Raw genomic sequence first — 27,581 nt, 5'->3', positions numbered from 1 at the left:
TTCTGGTAATACTGCAGTGCGAGGTTCGTTAGTCACACATTTCAAGCAGATTGCACAGTTAACGACGAGTGATCTCCCTTAGGTAAGCATTCGTTTCGGTTCCAGGAAAACTCTTTAGTACAAACATTTCTTTTTAAGCTGAAAATGAGGCCCAGTGAAATGGGAGCTGAGGAAATCTAGACTCCTTCAGTAAGGGTTAAGACATTGTAGAAAGGTCAGGGTGGAAGAGGAAACAATGTGGCTGAGGGGCTGCGAAACAGACTACCTCAGTCGTCCATGTATGTAATTCTCAGCAGTGGATCTATGCGAAATGAGTACATCGAACACCTACTTAGAGTGAGTGAGTGAGTTTAGTTTTAAGCCGCATTCAGCAATATTCCAGCCATCGAGTCGGGACCAGACGCTTCCTTCATAGAATATGTCAAAATCCCACGTAGCGTTCTGTTGACTATATTATATGATGTATGAAATATGATATTATTGTGCAGAGAGGGCATGTTAATGCATGTATGTTTGCTGACGCTAGGTACACCTCGAGGAATGTCAGCTGATCCAGTCAAACATGGACACTGTAAAAGAACCCATCATGCATCTCCCCGGAAGTATGGGAAGTGTCGGTCATGTGGGCAGAGGGACATTTGTATGGTGTTTCTTCCCTGTGGTCACGTGGTGTGCTGTGATGACTGTGGGGCATCCGTGATCGCCTGTGTGGTGTGTGACCGGCCCATTAGAGGGAGTATCAGGGCCTACTGACATCACTGACCCCCAAACCCCGAACATGGACGCAACTACTACCATCTAAACTTGTGTGTTGTGTAGCTAGATCTCACTGACCACTCGTTATCACGTTCATTCTGATGTGCATCATACACAATTTGATGCTGTTGTTTTAGTTCTTTTCTGAAATGAACTTTGACTAACGTGTAATTTGCGGAAACAATTGCGTTTCAATGAGGACACTGTAGATAATACTATAGAAATATGTACTAAATGTCATTTACAGGTCATAGAAGACGAATTCCACTTTCTATTAGTATGTCCATACTACCATCCAAGTAGGGTGCAGTTAACACCTGGGTATTATCATACAAATCCATCTGTTCTTTAGTTTAAGCATCTGTTATGCGCAAATGACATGAATGTTATTGAAAGCCTAGCAATCTATTTGAAGAGAAGCCTACATGTTTGACTGCTGTATGTTGGTGTACTTTAGATATTCATATGTATTGAATATATGTATATGTAAGCAACTGTGTATTTTTTTTACTGTGGGCCATAAGGTTTTGCCCTCAAAACGGTTTCGAACAGCCTTGTCATGTTCTGCAATCTTTCTTTCTGGTAGAAAACCATCTTCCTACCTCGGCATTAAATATAATTTTGTTCGTACGTTACGTCTTATTTTACTATTTATTAATATTACTCATGTTGTCCGATATGAGAGGTATATATTCTTGTTTGATGATACATGTACAAAGCAAGAACAAAGCTGTACCCTCCAGTAATGACTCTGAATAAACCACCATGTGTCACTGCAACATTGTTCGCTTTATAAGTGTTTGAGTAAGGTGATTGGCAAGATTCAGGAAACCCATACTAAATATGCTGTCCTCGCCCTCGAAGTGTCTCGCTTGTATCGCAAGTACACAGTCACCAGGCTCCCCATTGTTCTGTCTGCCCTTGGTCTGGTACCTCCTGATCTCTTGGCGCACAGTCCTTCTGATACTTTAGGTAATGCAAAAGACTGCATTTTTCGGGAAGTCTTGGTGGGTACAATGAGGCAACTGTCATATTTTGTCTAAATCTGACCACCTTTACTACTGTTGTGACTGTATCAACTGTACTGAATCACTGCTCATATCCCGTTTGAATGAACCTGTTCAGATGTCATATGTGAAGAGATTCCGTCAAAAGTAGACACTATCTGGATTCTTATGAACCATCACTGAACTGTTACTAATATTTATCTGCAGTCAAGAAACTAGATACATTACACCATCCATATATTTAAACATATCCATTTGGAGATCCACGTCAAGTGTGCACTTTTGACTTGTGCTGATGTTAGAACTGTATATAGCACATAGAGTTCAATGGGGATTCAGTACACTACACACACGCAGAACAGTGCACATAACCCTCTGCTGGAGACTACCTGGGGAGATGTTGACTGCATTTATCACTGGTTACGAGGGGACATTGGGTGATGAACCCTCAGTGCGTGTTCATGTTCCCTGAGGGCGACAGGAACATAAACATCGAGGGCACATAAGCCATCAGCCCATGGACCCCGAGGGACCAATGAACAACATATTTGTCTTACCGAACACTTCAATGTTAATTTTGAACTGCTTGAAGCATGGGTATCGGATCGTACACTTCAGCCAACCTGTGTGAATCAAATGAATCGAGTCTTGCATCTTGCTGTCTTTTCCCGAATGCATTGTCTTAGTAAAATAGCCGCGCTGTCATTCCCCTTCTTGATATTCACAGGGACTACATTTGAAAATTTTTGAAAAAATGTTCATTGGAATGCGATGCAAATCTTTTGGAAGCCATTGCAAAAGGAAACAAATTTAGAGTTATCTCCCTTCCACTGATTTGCATTCGCAAAACATAGGTACTTCCGTGCATCTTACATGATTCATTGTTATTCGAGATGAAAAATTACTACCACGACGTACCGAATGAGCTGTCATTGGCAGCAGGGTACATTGCGATGAACCTCGCCTGATAGTGCGGTACACTGAAAATGATAGAAGAGCGCTGAGCCAGTCAGAATATGACATTTATCATATGCATTTTAAACTCTATAGAACCATTCTACACGTGGAATGGGTGCAAATACTGGTTGATAATTACTATGTTTTGGTGACTGATATTGCTACGTGTAGGCAGAAAAATTTTAGATGTTCCTAAACACTTTTTCACAAGATCAAAGACAGGTTTTACTTGTTTTCACTTATGTTAATCATTAGAGAAAAAAGTTATAAATGGCTCAAATTATTGGAATGATTCTTACCTGAAAACAGGTTTCGACGAGAAGATACAAATTAAAATCAGAAAAATCACGTTCGCATTCAAAATATTAAAATTATAGATGATCCTGAATAATGATGCAGAACCGAAAAGTGAAATATGTGAATAGCTCTCCTGTCTCCCTCCTATTGCCACCTGTCCCATTACGACTGGAATTGGGTCTATAAGTGATTGTGACAAGGAATAGTGTTGTTATTAAATTACAAACGTTAGCGATGCCAAAACTGCAATATTACGTTATAAGTGTAAACGATCGGAATCGCCACTGCAAGAATAATCCGAACACAAATGCAAACTGTATCTCCGCTGGGATATCATCACTGCATCTGGGTCCCTCTGGGTAATGTACTGTGATATAGACTGTGATGCTTGAATGCAGTGTACCCCGCTGCCAATGGCAACTCCACGGACTACGTGTAATGTAGTTCTGTTCTGCCCTGACATGTTTTCCGTCTAACTTTTCTTTGTGCCTTGTTTTGCAGATGTATGTAAATCAGCAGCGACGAGGCGTGTCCCTGGAAAAAACATCTCCGAAGCCGTCAACATCAATTTCCTCCAAGCAAATCACAAAGATGCCCATATAATTTCACATTCGTTCTATTTGCGATTACAGTGCAAGGACGAATTGCAGTACCTGATTTAGAGTAGTCCAAGGACGTCAGCGATCTAACCGAATCAGTCTCGAGGGCGTCTGCAGTTTAAATATTTAAAACAGCTTAATAGGTACTTTTTACGTCAGAGACGTTATATGTGATGGTGACGTCATACAGAGTGGATACATATAGGTAATAACATGTATAAATTCATTCATTCATGCATTCAGGCATTCAGGCATTCATTCAGTTTCGTTGGTTTAGTGCCGGAAGCGTAGCGGCAAAGAGCACAGGGTGTCATTGTCATGGACTAATCATTAAGTACATCCTCCCGAATATGGAAATGGTTTTACGTAATTTACTTTTCTTCCTTTCACACCATGCGTGACTCAGAGTAAGAACATTAAAGTCGTCGCACCGTCCATGTCAATTGTCCCGGTTAGAGCTCCAAATTGGCCCAGAAAGTAGAATCATGAAAAGGAATAAAGCGTGTGACCGTATGAGAGGGAAACAATTAAGGTAGATGCTGTAGATCCCCATGCAAAACTGAACAGGTATGTGTACTTCATATTAAATGCAGCGTGGCTTGGCTTGGGCGGGTCTAGACACGATGAAAATAAACATAACAAATATACTTTACCTCCCATCGCTACGTTAATAATATAGTGTGAATCAACCAGGCGTATCAGGCCTATCATTTACTTGTGGCTGAAAATACACCAGGAGTCACAATTATAGAGTAACAGGTGCTGAAACGCCTTCAGGGATGTAAGTAGTTATATGTGATCCTTTTATCAACAGCGGGGAGTATGGTCATTGTGCTTTTGGCAGTTTCAATATTTTCCAAAACTTCTGTCATCCTTATTAATAAACAATAAATAAAATTCCTAAAACCCTTTCCATGGTCATAATAAACCTCGAAAGTAGTGTCTGCTGTGCGATTCTCATAACAGTACAAGCAGGTGTTTATGAATTATGAATCACTATCAAAGACTAATTCCCTTTAGATCAGGGAGGAGTTATTTTCTAATTACTCATTTACCGCAAATCACAATGCACCAGCAGCTGGCACGTAGAATGTAGAGGAGAATGTCCCTTATAACGAGTGTAGCAATGACCGAACCAACAACAAAACACCTGTACACAGTACAGTATAGAATGAGGAACATTATTAGTTGTACTTGGATAATATTTCATTCAGACAAATCGGATACAAACCCTTCCCCGAATATCGTTCTTGATAGAGTCAATACCCAATAGAAGCCCAGACTAAATCATTTACTGTTTATATGCGACGAATGTCCAACTGATCAATACAAATGAACAGGAGACCATGTTGCACGCTTTGTCAGGGTCATCTTTACTGGGAATCGCTCGTAAAAGAAATCAGTTCTGCAAATTATTTACGTTTGAAGGATTAAAGTTCGGCAAAGTATTTGAGATCCTTCCACTATCACTCAAATTTATTCGAAATCGGATCACTCTCGATTGAAAAAAATAATCGGAAAAGAAGTGTCATCTGATTCACTACTCTGGCTAAACGAGTTTGCCCCCAATCACTAAACGCTAAATAAAACAAAAATATTCAAAATTACCTTGAAGACCGATGCGCACGTAAAAGCAAATGGATTACTCGACAAACATTTTCAACTGTCCAGAAGCACATAACAAACACGGCCACACAACATGAAAAAACTACAGCCATTCAAACCTGGACAACCGTATTTTCCTTCTTCTTCGTAATTTCATTTTTCTTAGTAATGTCTTCTGAAATCACAGAAAATTAGTGATAACCCTCATTACTGAATTGTAAATTTGTAGGATTTGTAAATCCTAGATATGTTTAAGCTCTAAAGGAAATCTATGAACAATATATTTATATGGCGTCTAGGATCGGTCATTGGATTGTAATTACATGAGTCCAGTTGATTCTTCTGACTGTCATTGCTGACTTTAACTGCTAGTGTATGCCCTGTTTCAACTTCTGCTTGCGAGTATTTCTTCGGTAATGTCACCAGGATGGGTAAACGTATTGTTGGTAGATATGTGTAAGTAAAGAACCCCAGGGCGGCGCCATAAAGGCATGGTGCGTCATCCGTCAGAAAGGTGAACAACTGTTTTGCTTTTCCTACACAATAAGGGTGTTAGTCACTGAATTCTTGATGAAGCGTGATCAAGAGATAGTTTTGAGTTCTGAAATAACGGAGCGCTTACTGAGATACGAAAGGGAAATGTCATCAAACAAGGTTTGATGGATCCCTTTATCCACTGGTGGCCTCGGTTGAATAGGGGAGAGAAGGTGGTTCGTTAAGCAAATACATGGGAGGACACCCCTTTACTTTCCCATACACAACTTTATCGGTGTCTGAGAGTCTTTAGAAGGTACATACTAGTTCAGCCTTTAAGAAGCAGCGTATAGCTGTCTTTGCGATTACAAATATCGTGGAAAACCTGCACTGAAAACATATCTTTGAAAAATGCAGTTACAGTTTTGAGTATTAAGTTAAAGTAAGATTGTAGTATTGTTAAAAGAAGCAGTATGTATCCGTTTTTAATTCAAAATGGCTCATTATTATGTGTTGTCCAGCGCACTTCATCTTATATTCTACTCCTAACAATTCAAGACGGGTGAAGTTTAGAAAGAAATATAATACACAAAATGTATTTTTACAGTATCAGAATGTAACCATTATGCAAACATGCCCTACTGGGTTGCGCTCTTGACTGCTGTAAGATATCACTCGCGACATGTGCACGTTGTGGCATTCCATTGAAGACTGGTGTTCAGAAGATGGTGGGTGGCATGGTTCACCTAGATGCCAGTGATATAGTGTTGTCCATCCACATATGGTCTCATCGGTAGTTTTACAGACATGTGGGAAGTGTCCCACACTATCAATAACAACAGCAAGATTGTACTTGCTTCAAGCTATTTTGTCGAGCGTATTCAGTGTTGAAATTCGGTCATCAGAACTATACAAAAAAAATCGAATTTCATCCGACAGAGAGGCCTTTCCCTGTGACGATCAAAATGATATGAAACATTCTCATAAAATCATTCAAAACGTCTGTTTTTTTCCCTTACAAATTTAGCCTACACTCACAGTATGTGATGAGGTGCAATCAATCTGTAATAGACATAAGCCGTTGTTGGAAACACTAAAATGCTTTCCTCGCCTAGCCGTTCTATTTATCACCCCTCTAGCTGAGAAACGTCCTTTGTGGGAAGGAACCTGTGACGAGATTTCATTCTACCCAATTCAATGAGTCGGTATAACCTGGGTGTGAGCAGGTCTCCTGTCAACACAGCTGCAGATAACGACGTGGTATAGATATTGTAACTTTACTATCGGTATGCTATAAGTACATAAATACTGTATTGCTTATAAATAAATATTATATACTTGTTGCATTTATGGTATATGTAAATTGGGGTGATACAAGACCAGAAGTAAGTATATTTATCTTACTTCACACATGAATGTCGTTTTCTGATTGGCTAAGCACATTTCTATTATTTTCAATGTACCCCACTTACAATCGAGGTACATTTCATGCCAATGGCAACTCATTCGGTACGCCGTGGTAGTAATGCTTTATCTCGATTAACATTGAATCACGTATGATGCACGGAAAGTACCGATGTTTTGCAAATGCAAATCGATGAAAGGGACATAAATCTAAATCTGTTTTTCTCGTCTGCAAAATCTATCGATGGCTACAAAAAGTTTTGTACCCGTGCTTCAGACAATTCAAAATTAACATTGAGGTGGTCGGTAAGATATATACGTTATTCGCCGGTCACGAGGGGAATTTGTGTTGGTTCACTAGTTGTCTACTGACTGGATTCGAACAGGTACACACAATTAGATTTTAGTGCAGTCGACGTGATTCTTTACCTTTTAGGAACATGCTGCAAATATTCAACACGTTAACACTTATTTGCCCATATTATTACGTTATTGCACGTGTATGAAGGATATGGAGGGTGCAAATGTCATGATGAGTTTTACCATCGGTTTGTCTAAAAAACTAAGCTTTTCGTATACCTCTCTTTCAGTGTATGTGACTTTGTGATGTGCGCACTGAGTAATGTCTGGTGGGTATGTGCGTGCGTGCATGCGTGCGTGTTTTTGGTGATCGGACACACAGGGACGTATGTGTGTTTCCATGACAGCTGATAACACTCTACATATATAAGGATATATACATGAACGTTACAGATGTACCAACACGTGGTGTTCTATTAACTGCGTACATTCATATCGGTTTCCTCTCTGTCTGACCACTTGTTGACCAATGGAACATGTTCCGACGTATGATCGAGACTTGTTATTCACTGGTGATTCAGTGAGCATTCAGTATTTGTTTTTCCGTAACACAACCTACACTACTTTGGTTAAAAAGTATCCAGTTTTAAAATTTCAAATCCAACGTTTTATCATTCTTTTCAAAAGCATTAATGACACTGAATAAAAGTGACACATGTAATGTACGTTTTACGCCGACTTCAGCAATATTCCAGCAATATCACGACAGGGTCATCAAAAACGGGCTTCACATTCTGAACCAATGAGCGAGATCCAAACTTTGGTCCTCAGTGTGACGTGAGAACACTTAACCCACTGGGCTACCCCACTGTCTCTGCGCTCAGAGACATGTGAACACGAATTTCAAAATGTCGTCAGATTACTTAATATCTTTGCTAGTATATATGATCAGTACTCATTGCTTCGACATGTCTCCAGTCGAATGTAGGAGTGTTTCTATGTAATATGCTATGTATTTCCATTCACACAATACGCTGATAGTATGTCGCAAAGTCACAGTTGATGTCATAGGGAAAGAATGCATCACTCAATAAAGCCTTACGTACCTGTTACTTCACATTACATGACTACGCCTAATGGGCCTGTGCGACTATAGGGTTATACAACGTCCAGAGAATGGAGGCCATATTACCTCCTTTACTTGTATGTATGTGGACAATACCAGTCCTGTGACTAGTGTATGTGTGACGGGATACATTACAGTAGATAGCTCCATGTCTGAATTGTTTTGTGACAAAATATTAAGCACCCTAGTTTCGATGTCTTCTATTGAATATTGGATATGTGGGAAGAGGGGTGCGGGTGGGTGTTTAGTCGAGCGGGGCGATTGTTGGCCTCTCGAGAACTACTACATGCATTTTTAAATCAACACTGATGATATTCCCAACACCAGAATATCAATAATTTGTTTAACGTCTTTAACGACACGATTCTGCACAGGCACAAGGTCTCTGCAGCTGGTTGTATCACAAACGTTTTCCCAAGAAGCGGGAGGCTTCTGGTTACGTAAAGTCGGTTATCTTCAGCACGAGTAATGACTGGAGCATATAGAGTCAGTCATTGGTAACATCTATTTAACCGTGTTTCGAAACAGGCCACTATTTCACATTTCCTCAGTACATGTATTGACTAAATCCGGCTGCGACACATCATCTGTAATATAGGCCAGAAAAATACTTCTGTAATCTTACTAGTTTTATGCTCAAAGCAGAATCCACTACACGATTCCGACTTTACCATTCCGAGAATACGTTATGAATCACTGTCAAATAGTGGTGATTTCAGGTGTTCGCTAACTTGTGAACGTAGTCTGTATACTTGAAAACTTGAATCACATTTCACAAAGTTACTCTTGCATAAGCACCTTGTGACAATTACGATATTAAGTCACGCCCCTGTATGTGGCTACAACGTTGATACCTTTGAATGATTACTTGTATACACAACAAAACACACTGTACTATATAACATTGTATATTGTAGAAAAATAGAATGACACAATTATCAAACAGTGGTTATAATCTAGGCACAAATTTCCAAGAAAGTCTAACGTAAAAATGCCATGATTCAAGACCATCAGCATATTGCATACGAGTCTGTCAGCCCAGTTCTTCATCAATGCACACACATATACTAGCATACATCATGCAAGGTACAAGCAATGTTCCCTTAATAAAGACAGTTTTACATAATTACACAGTTATGGTATGTACAAAAAAGATTGCAGTTGCCACTGTTGAGATCAAACACGCTCCATTGCACGCGAGAGCTTCTGCAAACTGGACAGGGGTAAAGTCTTTTGAAAATGTTTCTGTGGTCACATTGTGGCAAGTATTGTAAAGAGACAAACCAAAAGAGAAGCATGGTACATAAACGAACGAATTTTGGTATTTTGTTTTGCTGACAAAACACAGTCGGAACGAATATTGGATTCGAACCCCAGACTATCGGCTGAAAGGTTTAAGAGTTCACCGTAATCACAGTTATGAGCGTATGTCCTGAGGCAGAATAATTTGGATTCGTTATGAGAAAACCTGTGGTGTTTTACCATTTGTTCAGATGTATTCTGCTGTTACGTAAATTCCTTGTCTTCGTAGTTTGCTGTTACCGCAAATGAACTGATAATCGTCACATTGTCTGATTATGTTTTGACTTGACATAGGATCATTGTACATAAAATTTGCAACTCTATTTCAAACATAATCATGCATGCAAAATTGGTATAACTTTTAAAAACATGAATACTTGTACTTGAATACCATATATAAACTGTATCACAACTATGTCTACGTCACAATCAAGTAACAACCGACCCGCAGTTATAAAGTCCGTTCTGACGGGGCTAATCACAGCAAGGGACAGTTAAACAGCACTATGAAATGTACACATATGTACATCCCTCTGGGATAGGGGCAGTCCCTAAACAGCGCACTGAATATCAAAGAACAATATATCACATGAGATATTTTTGATCTGAATTGAACATGAACACGTCTGTTTTCACAAGCATTTACAATGAAGGTGCATGTGTCCTGTAACTGAAGAACAGACGATGTAATTGTATAAGGCAATGGTACAATATAACGCAAGACATATATAATGCAATTCTGAATCCTGAAAGACAAATGAATATCACCTGTGCACATTAACGTTATTAACCTAGTTTTATCAATCATATGTCAAGCGTGTAAGTCTTACACTGGCATCTACCCCCCCTGTATTTTATATTGATCAAATATGTTCAGCAAGCTATCCATGCTCTGCTACACGATTACACATATAGAATTAATATCATGCAACGATGGTTCGGGCAAATTATTTTCCAATCAGGATCATTTCTACCGTACCCAGATGCACAAGTTAGCGTCATTGATTGTCTCATCGATTTGACCGTCTCCATGGCAGTCTGGTTCACATTAAGACCTCCGTGCTTTTGTTGCAAAACAAATGTGTAATACTTTGATCGTGGTGAACTTTAAGCTGTTGGCCATGACAAAACTATATATAACCTTAGGAAGTAATGAATAAGGAACAATTTTCACCGAGCGCGTATATTAATACTTCTGAGTAGATTTTTCATCATTTTCAATGGAATATGAACTAAAATATCTCGATTGATTGGGTCATATTCATTTTCCTTTTTCACATTAATATCTGGAAGATATGACTTAGGGAGAGAGAGATACACACATTTTGCCAAAAAAAAAAACAGCTAAAAATGTTTGCTGTTTGACTGTAAATATGAACGTAGGTAAACATTTTGCATTTGATGATACAAACGTCCATGCACGCGTGTTTCTTAAGTTCGTGAGCAAGGAGCTGTTCCCACGACATGGCGTTCTCTCGTATTGAAATGTTAGCATAGTGCAGGGGCAAAATATATGCATGAATTGTACTCCAAACATAATCACGGCCATACAAAATACTTGTCAGACTGGTTTACCTACCCTGTGTCCACAAACATTGGACACACATATGCGTGCCGATAATAACAGAACTGTGTGTTCATAGAAGGTTTGAATAAATGTAAAGACCATATAAAATATTTCAATACAGTGGGCCCACGCACACAGACAACATGCCAAGACCCACTCGGGGATCGTGACGCAGTCAGGTTTTACATTGGTCAATACAAAGTACACCGGGTATATACACAGTCATTCATCCGCGGGACCCGTTTCACAAAGCAGTCGCTGAGCCTATGTTACATTAAAGGAGGCACGACAGCTTTGCGAAAAGGGGCAGGAGCCCATAAACCCTCCAGCACACTTGTCCCCGAAAGGGACACAATTACTGGGTTTATTTTGTATAATAAAAACACTTTCATAAATTTCATTGTTGTCAAATTGTGTGAGTTAGAATAGACAATGTGCATGGGTGAACCAGGCATGCGTGATACAAAGACCGGAGCGGTAGTGTATCACTGATGTTTCCTGTTTGAAGAGAGGATATTTTCCCAGACAGTAACACAAAATCACACTCTCCTTCTTATATGAATATGTGATGAAAATGATAGTCTCGACTATATGCCGAAACAGACTCTATTCCACTGCAAGTTCGTGATGCGTCTACAACTATAATAGCATTGTCCATCTCCTGTTCACTAACTTCCTATTCTCCTGTATTATGTAAGCGTCATCACCGGCAGCTGACGATGTAGTTAATGTATTACACATCTTGATTACATCATCTTGAAGTTTAATACCTGTAGTTAACGCAGGTACAACGTGGTATCTATAGGTATCAAAGTCGATTGTTTTGGCGTTGTTTGTTTGCACCAAACATATTCAACACATACACCTTACTGAGATAAAATCCAAGGAAAGTGCAATCCATCCGTTACATTCTAAATGCTGAGGTACCATTTGCCTTTTTAGGTGACTTGACAGGCTCTAAATATGTATCATCTGAATTTACATAGTCACCAGGATATCCATTGGCTAATATCCCTGGCAGGGTCTTTGTGTCCTGAATGACCTCAGAATCGGGAACAACGTTCACTTGTTCGTCAGACACTAGATATTTCTTTTGTGTCTCAGTGAGACCATTATTGTTTTCAGCTGAAGCTTCGTCTTGCACTTTCGGCTCCTCGTTATTAGAAAGGTATTCGTTATCCTCACCAACACCAGAGAACAAGGAATTAACATATTCCCCTTCCACTGTTTCGTCACTCACATCAAGATGATTATCTTCATCAGATTGTTTGTTTGGCACGGCAGAATCGCAATGGACATCCACGTGTGTGGATGATTCTTCAGGAACGTTCATCAGCTCTTCGTTGAAACTACGCTGATCCATGAAAATCCCACCTCCTCTCCGGGGACTCACGACATCAAAGACTTCGTCATTATCTTCTTCATTTAAAACTTCAGGAACATTGCTGTCTGGACCTGGACTTGCGCTTAAACTGTTGGTGCTTGTCGAACTAGGGGATCCCTTCCTACTAGCAAACAGTTTTCGAAACCTTCTTCCTGCCTGAGAACCAGTTGGTTGACGCCTCCGGTGTCGCGACCTTCCTTGTCTTGGCTCTCCGTAGTAAAGTCGTTTTATCCTAATGGTTAGAGTTTTAAACCATGAGTATTTTAGCATCTCGGGGTCCCTGTTTTCTCTCACTACGGCTTGCACGGATTGTTCAGCATTGGCCTTCTTTGCGTTGTGCTTCTCTCTCCTTCTTTCTCTGCAAAACGTTTATGGGGAATACGTTAGCCATGATTACACAGTGCCATTTGGAAAGTGGTCAAATGCAACGTATGTCATATTTGGGATTTCACTTTCTTAGTAAAGTAGAAATTCTAGAACTTTTTTGGTTGAGTCCCATCCGGGATTCGAACCCGCACCCTGAGAGTCAGGCACCTAATCGCCAGCACACAAAGTCAGCCACCTAGCCCGCTGGAAGTCGCGGTGGCTGAGCGCGCTACTCATCCAAAAATGTACTAGAATTTGTACTTTACTAAGAAAGTGAAATCCCAAATATGGCATATGTTGCAGGTTAACCATTGTTCTGATCTGAAGACTGGGGAATGACAGAAACACATTCTAAACAGTTTGGCACACAAAGACCATCCAACCACAATTACTACTGTCGATTTTATGTGGAATGAATGATTTCATTGATCAACAATAAATTGCATTTTCTGTCCGAACTATTTAAACTGTACGAAGGTTTCCTTGTTTAACAACATTAAGAAGACGAATGTAGAGTTGAAACAACCCAAATATCTGCATACCTGTATCTCACACAGAGAAACACTGGTGTGAGCAGGATGACGAATCCACCAAACACACCGAACGAAGTAGCAAGAACTGAAAATACAATCATAAGTCTGTATTGACATTATCCATGTGAGAGAATAATGAGACAGGTTAGTGGTACATCATGAGTATGGCATCCAGCCAAGACGAGCCCCCTTTAAATGTGGCTCACTCATGATGTGCCCTCGTTGCGAGTTAAACTGAGAGCAGCTGTGCCTTGAAGTACCACTAGGCCACCTACACATAAAGGTAAGAGCAGAGATATGTTCCAGAAAATGTTTTAACGTCGCATGCAAACGTCTAGTTTTATATCACACTGACCTGTATATGTGTCTATAGTCTCGCTCTAGATGTAAAAATCCGTAGAGCATAACAAATGTTATCGATTGTCCATTGATTTATCTGCTCATCACAATTCTGGAATCCTCAGCTTATACCAGAAATGTTTACGCTGAAAAAAAACACTCATCACCATTTATTTTTACTTTAACCTAGTGGTGTTTAATCATGAAGATTAGTGTGGTTTTGTACTAAAACATCATTCTACCTGAGTTATGTTTGAGGCATTTTAGTCAAAAGCGTACTATTTAATGTAGGTTTTCATCAACATATATGTACTCTCTCACATAAACTACATCCTCATAACTGTCAAAGCTGTTCATAGAACTATTGTACTTAAACACCAGACCCGTGAAGGTCCCGAGGTAGAACAGGCCTTCAGCAACCCATGCTTGCCATAACAGGTGACTATGCTTGTCGTAAGAAGCAACTAACGGGATCGGGTGGTCAGGCTCGCTGACTTGGTTGTCTTGGTTGACACATATCAGCGGTTCCCAATTACGCAGATCGATGCTCATGCTGTTGGTGACTGGATTGTCTGGTCCAGACACGATTATTTACAGACCTACAAACTAAACTCACTCACTAACTCACTCACTTAAACACCAATTTGACCATACTGGTATATTTAGTTTATCACAGCTAACAGCGCATTCAAGTAGCACCATATCTGTTTATATGACAAGACGTCAACCAGTGATATGGATTCAGTACTTAACATTTCAGTATTTCTAGGGTACCGACGCCTTCGCAAATTTCATAACACTTTCAAACACCTTTATGAAGCATGTGTTTCAGCGTGTGTCCCCTGCAACAGATGACACTGGCAGTGTGTATTCGTATCGCAGATGGGACTCAGCCTTACAAGTGTAGTAGATTCTGAACTTTACTTAGAAAATATAATCCCAAATATAACTTTGTAACTGACATTGTGTGTCTATAGATTTCAGCCGTGGGAGCTGTGACAACTACACTTGCAGGACGAGTTCCTTTGTAGTGAAAGTGTAAAGCTTTGGTTTGAGTGAGTCAAGCAGCTTTTTGTGCTAGCAACCAGGTTCCTTACTCTCAGAATTTGAATTTGATTTGAATCCCAAATTCGACTTCGAAAGTTCTAAAATCTGTGCTTTACTGAGAAAGCAAAATGCCATATACAGCGTAGGTTAAATTTGACCACTTCTTATGGCAATGTGTATTCAACCAATAATTAGTAGTATCATCAATTATAGTGTATAGGATTCCTGGTGCCTTGTCATCTTTCTATTTTTCAAAAAAAGATCGGAGAACTAATGACACATTATTAACCGTGAGCTGAATCCTCAGAATAGTTTGATGCTTCTAAACTAATGACTTTTACTCCTTTTAAAGTAAAAATTTCCAAAATGATCATCATTGTTTTTCGAGATGTTATTGTGGATAAACTAATAATAGGTATTCATGTTCGAAAAAAGATTAAATGTTATGAAAAGCAAAATAGTAAAATATATGATAGTTGTGTTCTTCTTTACTACAGCATAAGTTATTCATGTTCGAAAAGAGACGGAATGTAATCAAAAGCAAAAGACTTTTATAACAAAACAATACAATATTTGACCAGTTATGTTCTTTGCTACAACGTCCCCACGACACTATGTTTACTGATAAGCGGGACAGCATGCACTGAATGAGGGCGGGGCAGCTGAAAATGTCAGAGTGTTTACCCACATGTTGTATGTTCTCGGGTGATAGCATTTTCAGTAAAAATAGCCTCCCAGTAAACGCTAAACAATATTGTAATGTATTTATGATTTTGTAAGTGTGGAGATCACCGGTGCAGGTGTGACATGACTTCCGTACTTTGGGGTACCTAAGACCACATCGCATGGCTGACAAACCAAAGAAGATTGCCAGTGAGCTACCAGTTAGAACATGTATGTCAGATAATAGACTTAGCACAAACTGTGAACTTAGTTTGTACGAAGGTATAGTCATGTTAAATTTTATTATTAATTTTCAATTTTACAAACTAACGGGTTTAAAATGATAACGGCAAAGGTTAACGCATTAGGTTGATAACGTCTTTGGGTGCATTTCCAGAATTTTTACAGTTTCATATTTATTTGAGCTTACGTGTTCCTTCAATTGGACCTTCCGTTGTTGTTGTCGTAATGGGTGTCGTCGTTATTGTCGGCGTCGTTGTTTCCGGTATGATCACAATGGCCGGAAAACATACAAGACTTATGGTATCTGCAAATGGAAATCGTGAAATCTTATATAGTGTATTCTGAAATACAATGTACTTTCATGCAATGACATTATCCTTTTTGTTAAGAAAATCAAAGTTAAACCCCTAAGAAATATTTCGAAATTTTGCATAACGTGGTTTGATAGCACTTGACTAAGACGCGAGGTACCACGTATTAAGGAACGCTCAAGCAGGTTCTTTATACTAAGATGTCAAAGTGATACGACTCTTGAGGAGATAAATCTGATGATGAGAAACTTACACAATTTTATCGTGGATACGTAGAAGCCACTCTAAATGTGACAACTAGCTAATATATTGATAGCAAAAGAAACGCATTAAAAATAGAAATCTCATAAAACTAAGTGTTCATGTGTATGTCTTCTATTTTAAATCATGACAAAAATCCAGAAATGCGTTTCTTTTGCTGTTCAGGAGACGATGAGCAATGCAATAGCTTGATTTAACGTTTCGAGTCTTTTTATGTGACCTTTGCCTTTCGTAAGTGTTTGGGACGAGTTGCGATTTTTCACGAAGACATGTTTACGTGTCTGTTTGTTTACTATTTCATCGCAATGAAAAAATACATGCTCATGATGCTTGAATGGAACAATGGACTTCAAGTAAAGATTTCAAAAGAGTATGGAACATGTCTACACATCAGTATTATCATGACGTACACCATAAAATATTATCATCTGTAGACCCGTGAATACCCGGGGTAGCATAGGTCTTCAGCAGCCTAACGGGATCGGGTGGTCAGGCTCACTGACTTGTTGACACATCGGTTCCCAACCGTGTAGATCGATGCTCATGCTGTTGATGACTGGATTGTCTGATCCAGACTCGATTGTTTACAAACCGCAGCCATATAGCTAGAATATTGCTGAGTGAGGCGTAAAACTAAAGTCACTCATTCACTTATCATCTGTAATTTACATTAGGCAAAACAGGCTTCGAAAATAATGATGTAACTTACTTTGAGATGTAAAGTCGATGACTCCCCCAACAGACTGGTTTTTGTTGTCGGTCACGTTGAGAAAGACATTCTCTAAACCAGTCAATGATATAGTCCATGTTGGCTCATTCCTGTTCACTTGGTCACACACATTCCTGTCTGATATAGACAGTTCACCAACTCCACACATATCGGTTACATTTTCCACCTTAATTGTCACATTAGTAACGACATTGATCTTTTGTAAAGAACAGGAACAGTTTCCGTTGTGTCCATTAAGCGTGTCTATGAAGATTTCCAGATTTAGACTCGAACCCGTTTCTGTGCCCGTATTCAGACACGTCTTCGCACCTGTTAAAATGACATAAAAAGAATGGAATTCAATGTTGCATGTCCATGTACGTTTGAATTGGTAAAATCTTGCAGATTGAAATACATCATAAGTTGTTCACTATTCACTTGGGTGGGATGGGGTGTGGGGGAAGAAGACCAGGGTCGAGCTCATGGGACATAAACAAACATCGAGGGTACATCAACCCACGGGCCCCAAGGGACCAGTGAACAATGTACCTAACTTACCGAACTCATCATTGTCAATTTTGAATTGTTTGAAGCCTGGGTACTTTTTGCAGCCCTCGCTTGGTTTTACAGACAAGTAAAACATAATCTAGAATTATCGCCCTTCCATCAACTTGCATTCGCAAACGATCGGTATTTTCTGTACATCATACGTGAATGTTATTCGAGATAAAGAATTACTACCACGAAGTACCAAATGTGTTCAGCATTCCCAGCGGAGTATGCAGAAATTGTTGTCCGCGTGTAAGCGAAGCTTGTTTGCAAATAACAGAAGAGAGTTCATACAATCAGAAAGCGACATTTATGTGTGAGGTTAGAAAAAGTCGTATAGCCAGTGTATAATATCTGCATAATAAATACAAAGTAGATAGATAAGTACAATGTACTAAATAGATAAGTACTAAGTGGGGGGTGAGGTAGACTAGTGGTTAAAGCGTTGGCTCGTAACGCCGAAGACCCAGGTTTGATTACCTTCACGGGTACTGTGTATGAAACCCATTTCTGGTGTTTGCCAACGTGATATGGCTGGACTATAACGAAAGATGACGTACAACCACACTCACCCGTAGTAAGTACCATCGTCCTTCTTGCCAACGTGGCTTCATTTTGTGTTCGGTTGAAATGTGTCGAGGCTGTTAAAGTCTCATATATTTATCATATATTTTATTCTTTCATGTTCGAAAACGGGGTGATATTGCCATTGCTCTTCGTTTCTGAAAGGTGGCGGCTATATACATCTTGGTGCCTGGTGACGTTGGAAGCCATCACCAGTACCAGGCATACGATGTATATAAGCTGAGGTAGGTTAAAAAGATCGGTAATCGGAAATATCATCGACAAGAACAACCGTTAATGATTGTCGGTATGAAAAAATTGCCATCGACAATATCGTACATAAATCTTTTGTCATTGAATAGAGATTTTTATCTATTCACACACAATTCACAACAACAGGTATTTATTAATGGACTGCTTCTAAATTATGTTCAGGATGTGGTTTTGATTTTAACCCGTCCATATATATGTCATGTACATATTTATCCTTTTTATCATTTTCGCTCAGATCTATTTCTCCGATATTTATTGTCAATCGTTATTATTGATCTCTATGATGTATTAATTTGTGAGTAACTGTGTAACTCACGCCCTCTCTGTTTTGAATCTGGAATGCCAATGTATAAAATGAGAATCGAACCCAGCACCATGGTGTGACAAGCTGACGCAATAGAATACCACTAACGAGTTTCTGTACTGGATGATTTGTACACAAATTAATGCAGGGGTATGACATGTGATAAGGTCATCAACGACCATGACTTCAAAGCATGTGAAGCTTGGAAACGATAATGGTTGTCAAAGGTGTTTCTTCTGTTTAATATATTATTAACAAGGGCATCCTACTGACAACCGATTGAGTGCAATAACTCAGCATCTTGTGTTAGGTGCCTTGGGTAAGAAAAGATGACGTTTATGTTTATGAGATTAAGAGTTCATAATAACAAACATAGGTGAATAATATGGAGCTATTGTTAGGACCAAGTAGAATTGCGTTCACGGTGAGAGTGCATCTAGAGAAAGCGCGTCGCCTTTTATGAGTCACTTCGCTGGTATGTAAAGCACAATGAGAAGGAATTAAATGGTATGTATCAAAACAGGACCCATTAACTTGTACGTCAAAACACGAAAGCAAAAATTCATCACGCAAGACACCAACCTTCCACCATGTCGATCACTGTTACAACCACAACAATAACCCAAGGGAAAACCAACATGGCGACACATTTTCTCCTCTTCATTGTATTTAAACCTCCGTCAGCTGGAATCAACGTGTTGTCTAGATCAAATCACATATTCCCATCCTTAGGTAAATGGAACCAGTAACACACAAATGGAGCAAACTGGAGCGGCATTGGGATACCGCTCAGTCGTGTACCCAGCCGAGATATTTTCATTCTTTTCTGTCGAGGGACGAAACAGGTTTGTGACTGGTAGATCGGGTATATCGTCACGTCAGTATGTATGTGGTGTGGCTGTGGTGTAACTCTGTTCCTCAAAGTTCCTTTATGAAAGAATGTTCAGCTATTTATATTCATCCCCGGTGCGTCCCGTATATCGCAAGCTATTTGTTGGTATAACAGGCAAGGGACTGATATGTCATCTGACGGGTTTCTTCAAGATATCAGTCAAGCGGAACCATCCATAAAAGCTCGGTCTGTTTAACCTGTAAGCTGATGTATTAATTATACTAAGTCTTGGAAAGGAGAATACGGTCAATTTAGGGATCTGTAAACATAGGTAAACTGGGACATTTAACTCAATTTTGCCGGACTAGCACAATTCATTCCTGCAATGTTTGAACTGGTTAAACGAGATCCTCTTTGTATTGGCTGGACCAAAAATACCCGTGTTAGACTCGAGGTGGGATAGTGTTAAAATCCACTGTCAACTTGACTGTTATAAATGCTTTGTCAATACAATGCCAATTTGCATATCACATTCAATATTGCCAATATTGGGCCGGTAAAATGATGTTATTTGGGACATTGGTAGAGTGTAGCATGTGTTCTGGCTTGTCGTGTCCATGAGTAATTTTCCTGTTTCGACAACAACTACCTGCCTTCTGTCTCCGTCACGACCCAGTGCACCGACATGTTGTCGGTCTACTTCATTCGCCGTAAGACGAATGGCCTGTACTGAAACATTGCACATCTAGCCTTCATCTGATAAGGGACTAAGAAAATATTGACATAACTGATGTACAGCGTTACATAAAGTCATTAATATTCCAATTTCAATGTAAACAGTGCTTTCTGTGCGATAGTAATGAAAATTATTATCTCATATTCCCACACAACTACCACCCACCCACCTTCACCCCCACACGCACAGACACAAACACGCACACACACACACACACATAAGCATCCACATCCATATCCACGCCCACGCCCACGCCCACGCCCACGCCCACGCCCACGCCCACGCCCACGCCCACGCTCACATATAGAACGACACTAATGCAAAAGGCATTATGCAGATGATAAAGAAAATATATGAAAGTGTAAGGACCAAAATTTAGTATTGTAGGTATTTTAGTAAGTGCATATTTTCTATTTTCTATTATTATTTAGTTATGGTCGACTTTACCTACCCTTTATATGTCGGCCAATACAACAACGGTTTAACATGTAGTTGAAACAAATCATTGTCAACCTGTGTTGTGCCTTACATGTTTGGAATCGATCTGGTATCGATCGGAAAATATTCAGGCGACATAAAAGCCGTGCGTTGAATTTGTCAGCAGTGCATGTGTAGAATATGTTGAATAGAACGTTGAATTGTCCAACAGTGCATAAAAAATCTGTCGAATCTGTACATTTAATTAGTCAACTGTGCAAGGGCAAAACAACTTAATGGGGAATTTGTCACTCGTATTTTCATATCACGATCAGTCAGGTAGTGGTTTTTGAGGTTGTTGAGTCAGTTAGTAGGGCTTTACTTTACAGCAACATCATGGTGATCGCCACGGACACCAGAAGCGGGCTCCTCACATTTGCACCCATGTGGGAAATCGAATCCGAGCCTAAAGAGTGAGAAGCGATCACTGTAACAACCAGGCTTTTCACCCTCCCCTCGCTAATAATGTGTTGAAAAGGCACTTTTTAAGATTCGTATTTTTCCTTTCTTTACATTTCAGGGGTTGTCTGTGTTTTATTGATTTATCTCCATTGAAACATTTCTTTTGTTAACAGCAAGTTCAACAACAGTTACAATTAATCACCTATGTTCATGTTTTACACACATTGGGTAGCAACTGTGACATTGTGACTTGAAGCCTACACTAGGATGTATCAAGGTGAAAGTTGACACAGTGACTGGAAGCTTATACTAAGATGCATAAAGATAAGGCTGACACTGACTGAAAGCTATGCTAAGATGTATCGAGGTGCAGGTTGACACTGACTGAAAGCTTACACTAAGATGTATCGAGGTGTAGTAGGTTGACACTGACTGAAAGCCTACACTAAGATGTATCGAGGTGTAGGTTGACACTGACTGAAAGCTTACACTAAGATGTATCGAGGTGTAGTAGGTTGACACTGACTGAAAGCTTACACTAAGATGTATCGAGGTGTAGGTTGACACTGACTGAAAGCTTACACTAAGATGTATCGATGTGTAGGTTGACACTGACTGAAAGTTTACACTAAGATGTATCGAGGTGTAGGTTGACACTGACTGAAAGCTTACACTAAGATGTATCGAGGTGTAGTAGGTTGACACTGACTGAAAGCTTACACTAAGATGTATCGAGGTGTAGGTTGACACTGACTGAAAGCTTACACTAAGATGTATCGAGGTGTAGTAGGTTGACACTGACTGAAAGCTTACACTAAGATGTATCGAGGTGTAGGTTGACACTGACTGAAAGCTTACACTAAGATGTATCGATGTGTAGGTTGACACTGACTGAAAGTTTACACTAAGATGTATCGATGTGTAGGTTGACACTGACTGAAAGCTTACACTAAGATGTATCGATGTGTAGGTTGACACTGACTGAAAGCTTACACTAAGATGTATCGAGGTGTAGGTTGACACTGACTGAAAGCTTACACTAAGATGAATCGATGTGTAGGTTGACACTGACTGAAAGTTTACACTAAGATGTATCGATGTGTAGGTTGACACTGACTGAAAGTTTACACTAAGATGTATCGAGGTGTAGGTTGACACTGACTGAAAGTTTACACTAAGATGTATCGAGGTGTAGGTTGACACTGACTGAAAGCTTACACTAAGATGTATCGAGGCGTAGGTTGACACTGACTGAAAGGTTGCACTAAGGTGTATCGATGTGTAGGTTGACATTGAGAAAGGAAGCTCATACTAAGATGTATCAAGGTGTTTGCTGACACCGAAATATATACTAAGATGTATCAAGGCAAAGAGTAACACTGTGACTTGAAGCTTGTACTAAGATGTATCAAAGTTAGGGCTGACATTGTATGATGACGCGTATGCTTAGATGTATCAAGCTGAGGTTGCTACTATGACGTGATGCTTACACTAAGGTGTAACAATGTCTAAGCTAACGTTATGACTTGAAACTTATGCTAAGATGTGTCAAGATGGAGGCTGTACTAAGCTTGTACTAAGATGTATCACAGTTAGGGCTGACATTGTATGATGACGCGTATGCTTAGATGTATCAAGCTGAGGATGCTACTATGACGTGATGCTTACACTAAGGTGTAACAATGTCTAAGCTAACGTTATGACTTGAAACTTAAGCTAAGATGTGTCAAGATGGAGGCTGATACTGTACGGTGAAGAATATATTTACATGATACAGATTATAGGTTATAGGTTTCTAAACCGGTATGAAGTAAACATGCCTTTAAGCTGCATTTGTATTTGTAACGAAGTGACTATTGTGAGACTGGTATACCAAGGTTGACAAATGAACTGTTTGTTCTGCCAACCACGTGTAATTGACATCCGTTTGCTATCACTGAATTTTGGTCATTGCTGCAATCAAACAATCAAAGACCATAGTAGATTAATACGCATTTACTAATGCATTTACGCATTTCACTAATGTTCATAAAAGACGTTGACGAAAAGTGATTGTAACCTGTATCAAGTTAAACTGTCGTCTATAACATGAAGTCTCATTCACTGACAATGCATAATTTGGTTTCAGCTTTTTATTCTGTGTGCGTCCATGAACAGGCAGTTGCCACTGCTTTGTTATATTTAACGTCCTGCAGAATCTGTAAAAACAGATTACTCCCTTGTGTTACCTTTTATTTCAGTTGTACTTTTTCTTAAATAGAGATGATAGTGATAATGAAAAACAGCTTCTTTGACATTCTTCACATACCTAGAATGTCGGTAGCGTTCTGCATAGAAACAGCTGAATATCAGTCGCTAGAGGTATTTCAACATGTTCAGTCAAGAGTGACTCATTATACTACCGAATGTATTGGTCTGTACATTCGATAATAGCCATGACAAAAAATAGCTTTATTTCATTTTTTCGAAAAAATAAAAATATACAGACTCGAGATGCCAACGTCTGAACTCAATTTTGTTTATGGAATCAACTCAACGGACTTATCTAAGCGCAGACATTGTGCGGAGAATATACACGTTGTTTGAACACTGTCGGTGTAAAAACACTTAACCAGTTGTACCGGTTCTACAGGTAAATGATAAACTTGTTTGTTTAAATGCTAACATCAGAAACTCGATGCTGCTGAAAAGCAAAACAGCTATGGCAGTCTGAAATACCCTGTCTACTGTGCCTTGTCATCGACACTATTTTTATCGACCATTTTAGGGTAATCTTCTTTTTGTTGACTAAGATCAACAGGGTACGATGTGAATGGTATCGTGACTTAATGTTGAGTTTAAAGAGGACCAGTCTGATAACAAATGCCAGTCAAGCGATATGAGTCAAGTGTTTCAGATCCTACTTAGCGATATCGAGAATTCAAATTATCTCAGTTTCATCTACAACGCCAACACATCGTCAGAAAATAGAGGGTGGGGTACATGAGCCCTTTTGAGGGGTTTACTTACGAAATAACACAAACAGTGTAATTGATAACTGTATGGGTGTCTATGAAATATAACACGTCACAACAACGAGAAAAGGCAAACAATGGTAAATATCGTGTGAAGAAATCACTGAAAATCAGTGTTGACACCCGGTGTTTTAAAATAGTTAAGCAAAACTTTTACTAGAAATGAATCTTATGGACAGCGGTAAAACATATCCGTCTCCTAACTAAATGCGAATTCTAAACATTTTTTCTTATGGTTGCATTACCGCTTATTGTGTACTCTGCATATTCTAAACCATTCCTATGCATGCATCAAAGAACACCTGTTATGCAGACATGTAGACACGTTCATATCTCAAGTTTGGTTAGCCTAGTGGTTAAAGTGTTCGCTCGTTGCTGAACCCCCAGGTTCAATTCCCCACATGGGTATTACGTGTGAAGCCAATATCTGATACCCCTGGTAGTGATATAGCTGGAATATTGCTAAATGGGACGTAAAACTATATTCCCCATATCCCAAGACATGTTAACGCTCGGAGAACGCATACCTGATTTCTCTGTGACAAAACAGAACCATAAAAACTCATCTTCAAATAATGGTATATTTCCAACATGGCGGATGGTGAGTCCATATTCACAAGTCAAAACAATGAGTACACTACAGTCTCGTTTTCTCTTTACTGAGTTCGGTGCTAAGGTGCAAATTAGTGCGGTAACCAGTTCAGAATTTTTAGAATAATTCATTTGAATGGATATATAAATATTAATGACTATGATTTGATACGTCTAAACACACGTATATTGCAACACTACGCTCCTTCTAATCCTTGCGAACACGTCGTACAGCGTGCTCGTCGTAAAGCGAGCTCTAACGAACGGAAACCTGGAAATCGTGGAAAACCCAAAACAAGGCTTTGCCACTACAAAAGTCTGGCGGTCTGGTAAGGAATTGACATTATATCAGTCTCATTGTGCGTTGCAGAACTGCACTGAACAAGTGCAAAAAAAATAGGGTAACCAGTGAGCCACATGCGTTGTGAATCATTTTACGACTGCATCAAACAGGGGCAGTGTGTGATTTCTTAGTTAGTGTATGCTGCCTAAACCTCGACATAAAATATACAAATACAGTGTTATTTAAGAAATACAGTTCGTTCTACCACCATGTATAGTGTAATAAAGCACACTTTCGCTATGACCTATTATATCGCTAAAGCACTCGGATGCTTGCGCCCTGACCTGTTACATCGTTCAAGCACTCGGATGCTTGCGTAGGTCAGGGCGAAAGTGTGCTTTATTACACTATACATGGTGATAGAACGAACTGTATTTCCTTTCTAAGATGCCGTATTTAATAATTTCTAAGCCTAATTTCGATTATTCTATGGCAGAAAACAAACGACGGTGTCTGTGACCTAAATTAGAATCCTCGCACAGGGCAAACTGACGCGCTGTTCTTTTGACGTGTCCGCCCCTTACGTTAAGACAAACGTTAATAGAAAAACAAATGATGAACAGTTTGGCAAAGGTATATGTTCGGGTTAAATATCTTCTCTAGATCATTTTAACTACATCTGTGATTCTCTTAAACCATACAAGGCAAAATGACCGTCTCATTTCTACTACAACGAAAGTTTAGATCAGGGGCCCCTTTCACAAAACTCACGTAAGCCTATGGTCTCGTAACTTTTCTCGTAGCATTCGTACCTCCTATACTGTAACATAGGAAGTAGGAATGTTACGAGAAAAGTTACGAGACCTTAGGCTTACGAGAGTTTTGTGAAACGGGGCCCAAAACATTCAGCTGAAGCTGACTAGTCATGCGACATTCCACGATTGCATTGTGGGAATGTAAACATTGCAAACATTACAGTGTCTCTGTAAAGTTTTGAGTCAAACTATGAGGCATTTTATCCGTCGGAAAACATAAACGTAATGTTTCCACAGTGATGTTGGCTGTGGTGCAACTGCAAACCAAGAAACGGGATGCGACGAAGTAGTTTACTGTGGGAGGCTGTACGAGGCGATGGCAACTGACATCCATCGTGACGTCGGTTACATTGTGACGTAATGCAAAAAATTTCGATTACGAGGGGGCAGACTGGAGTGGCGCAGCGACGTCAACACATCGTGACGTAATGCAAAAAGTGCAAATAATCCTGAAAATTGATAATCGAAAACTATTTGACCTCACTTCACATCATATTACGCGCGATTTGACTGGTTTGCCACCATTCTTGGCAATAATGGCTGACGTGCTATCCAGGTACGAGTCGTCTTTCAGGTCGCGAAAAGAGGCGAGTATTTATGAATGCAAAATAACCATCTACTTATGTCGATTCGAATGAGTGTTTCTGACTGTGTCATGTTTAAGGATCTCTGTTAAAAAGCTATAACACGAAGTATTAACGATTCTCGACTGGTGTTACCTGTCACAAACAAATGCAAAGGAGAGTCCAACGATCAGAGTGGGATTGTTGTAAACATTTTGTTGGCATGAATATTATTCATAACAGTATATATCAATGTAGCCTAGGGGATATCGACTTACAGGAGAACGGCTGGTCCGTGGGTCCATCCCCGTTTGATTAGAACCCAAATACGTTAAAATCTGCTACTCGTTGTTTCCTCTCTCTTGCGTTCAACAATGAAAGAAAGAAACATGGACTGTGAGTCTGCATTGTGTGTATGTTAAATGCGGCATGGTATCTCAGTACCGAGAACACGCACACACGTGCACGCAAGCGCAAACATAACATATCTTCATATATTAACACATGGAAGTGTAGACATCTCCATACTAAACACAATATAGAAACACTTATATCTCTGAATGGTGAGCTATGGATTAAAACATTGTCTGCTGTACCAACACACGGAGGTAGCAGATAAGACTAAATAAAAATGGTTTCACGCCGCTTTTAGTAAATATGATATTGATATATTGATATGGCGATATCATGACGACAGACACTAGAAATGGAATTTTGAAACTATGAAAGTACTTCCAGTGAAGTGTTTCCGAGTTAGAGTGAATACATGGTTCCCCTTGAGTGATTCCAAAACGTGCACTTGTTTGTAACATATTATTATGTGATAGGATGTATGTTGTGTGTTGTATTTTGTGCTTTACTTTTCAACCGAAGAAAATCGTATCTGCGCATGTAGTCTCCCAGGAGTGGTCCCCCTTCGATGAATTTA

General features: G+C 39.5%; 1 protein-coding gene across 1 annotated transcript; it reads right to left on the bottom strand.

Annotated features, from left to right (window-relative positions):
* Positions 1-11,097: 11,097 nt before the first annotated feature.
* Positions 11,098-19,933, bottom strand: LOC137287562 (uncharacterized). The gene is made up of 5 exons (XM_067819925.1): positions 19,523-19,933; positions 17,251-17,580; positions 16,157-16,273; positions 13,687-13,762; positions 11,098-13,136 (listed from the first exon to the last, which is right to left on the bottom strand). The coding sequence occupies exons 1-5, from the start codon at positions 19,602-19,604 to the stop codon at positions 12,299-12,301; spliced, it is 1,443 nt and encodes a 480-aa protein (XP_067676026.1). The 5' UTR covers positions 19,605-19,933; the 3' UTR covers positions 11,098-12,298.
* Between the last annotated feature and the right edge of the window lie 7,648 nt (positions 19,934-27,581).

Source organism: Haliotis asinina, chromosome 6 (assembly GCF_037392515.1).
Source record: "Haliotis asinina isolate JCU_RB_2024 chromosome 6, JCU_Hal_asi_v2, whole genome shotgun sequence".
Classification (NCBI taxonomy): Eukaryota; Metazoa; Mollusca; class Gastropoda; order Lepetellida; family Haliotidae; genus Haliotis; species Haliotis asinina.
The sequence above is the reverse complement of the archived record's forward strand: the minus strand, read 5'-3'. Positions and strand labels throughout refer to the sequence as shown.

Bases quoted from the DNA above. Each gene is read 5' to 3' on its own strand.
- LOC137287562 (XM_067819925.1), bottom strand. From the start codon at position 19,604: ATGAAGAGGAGAAAATGTGTCGCCATGTTGGTTTTCCCTTGGGTTATT. The intron at 17,581-19,522 runs GTTGGTGTCTTG...TCATTTTAACAG, and splicing joins AGTGATCGACATGGTGGAAG to GTGCGAAGACGTGTCTGAAT. The intron at 13,763-16,156 runs GTAAGCTCAAAT...TTGTATTTTCAG, and splicing joins AGGTCCAATTGAAGGAACAC to TTCTTGCTACTTCGTTCGGT.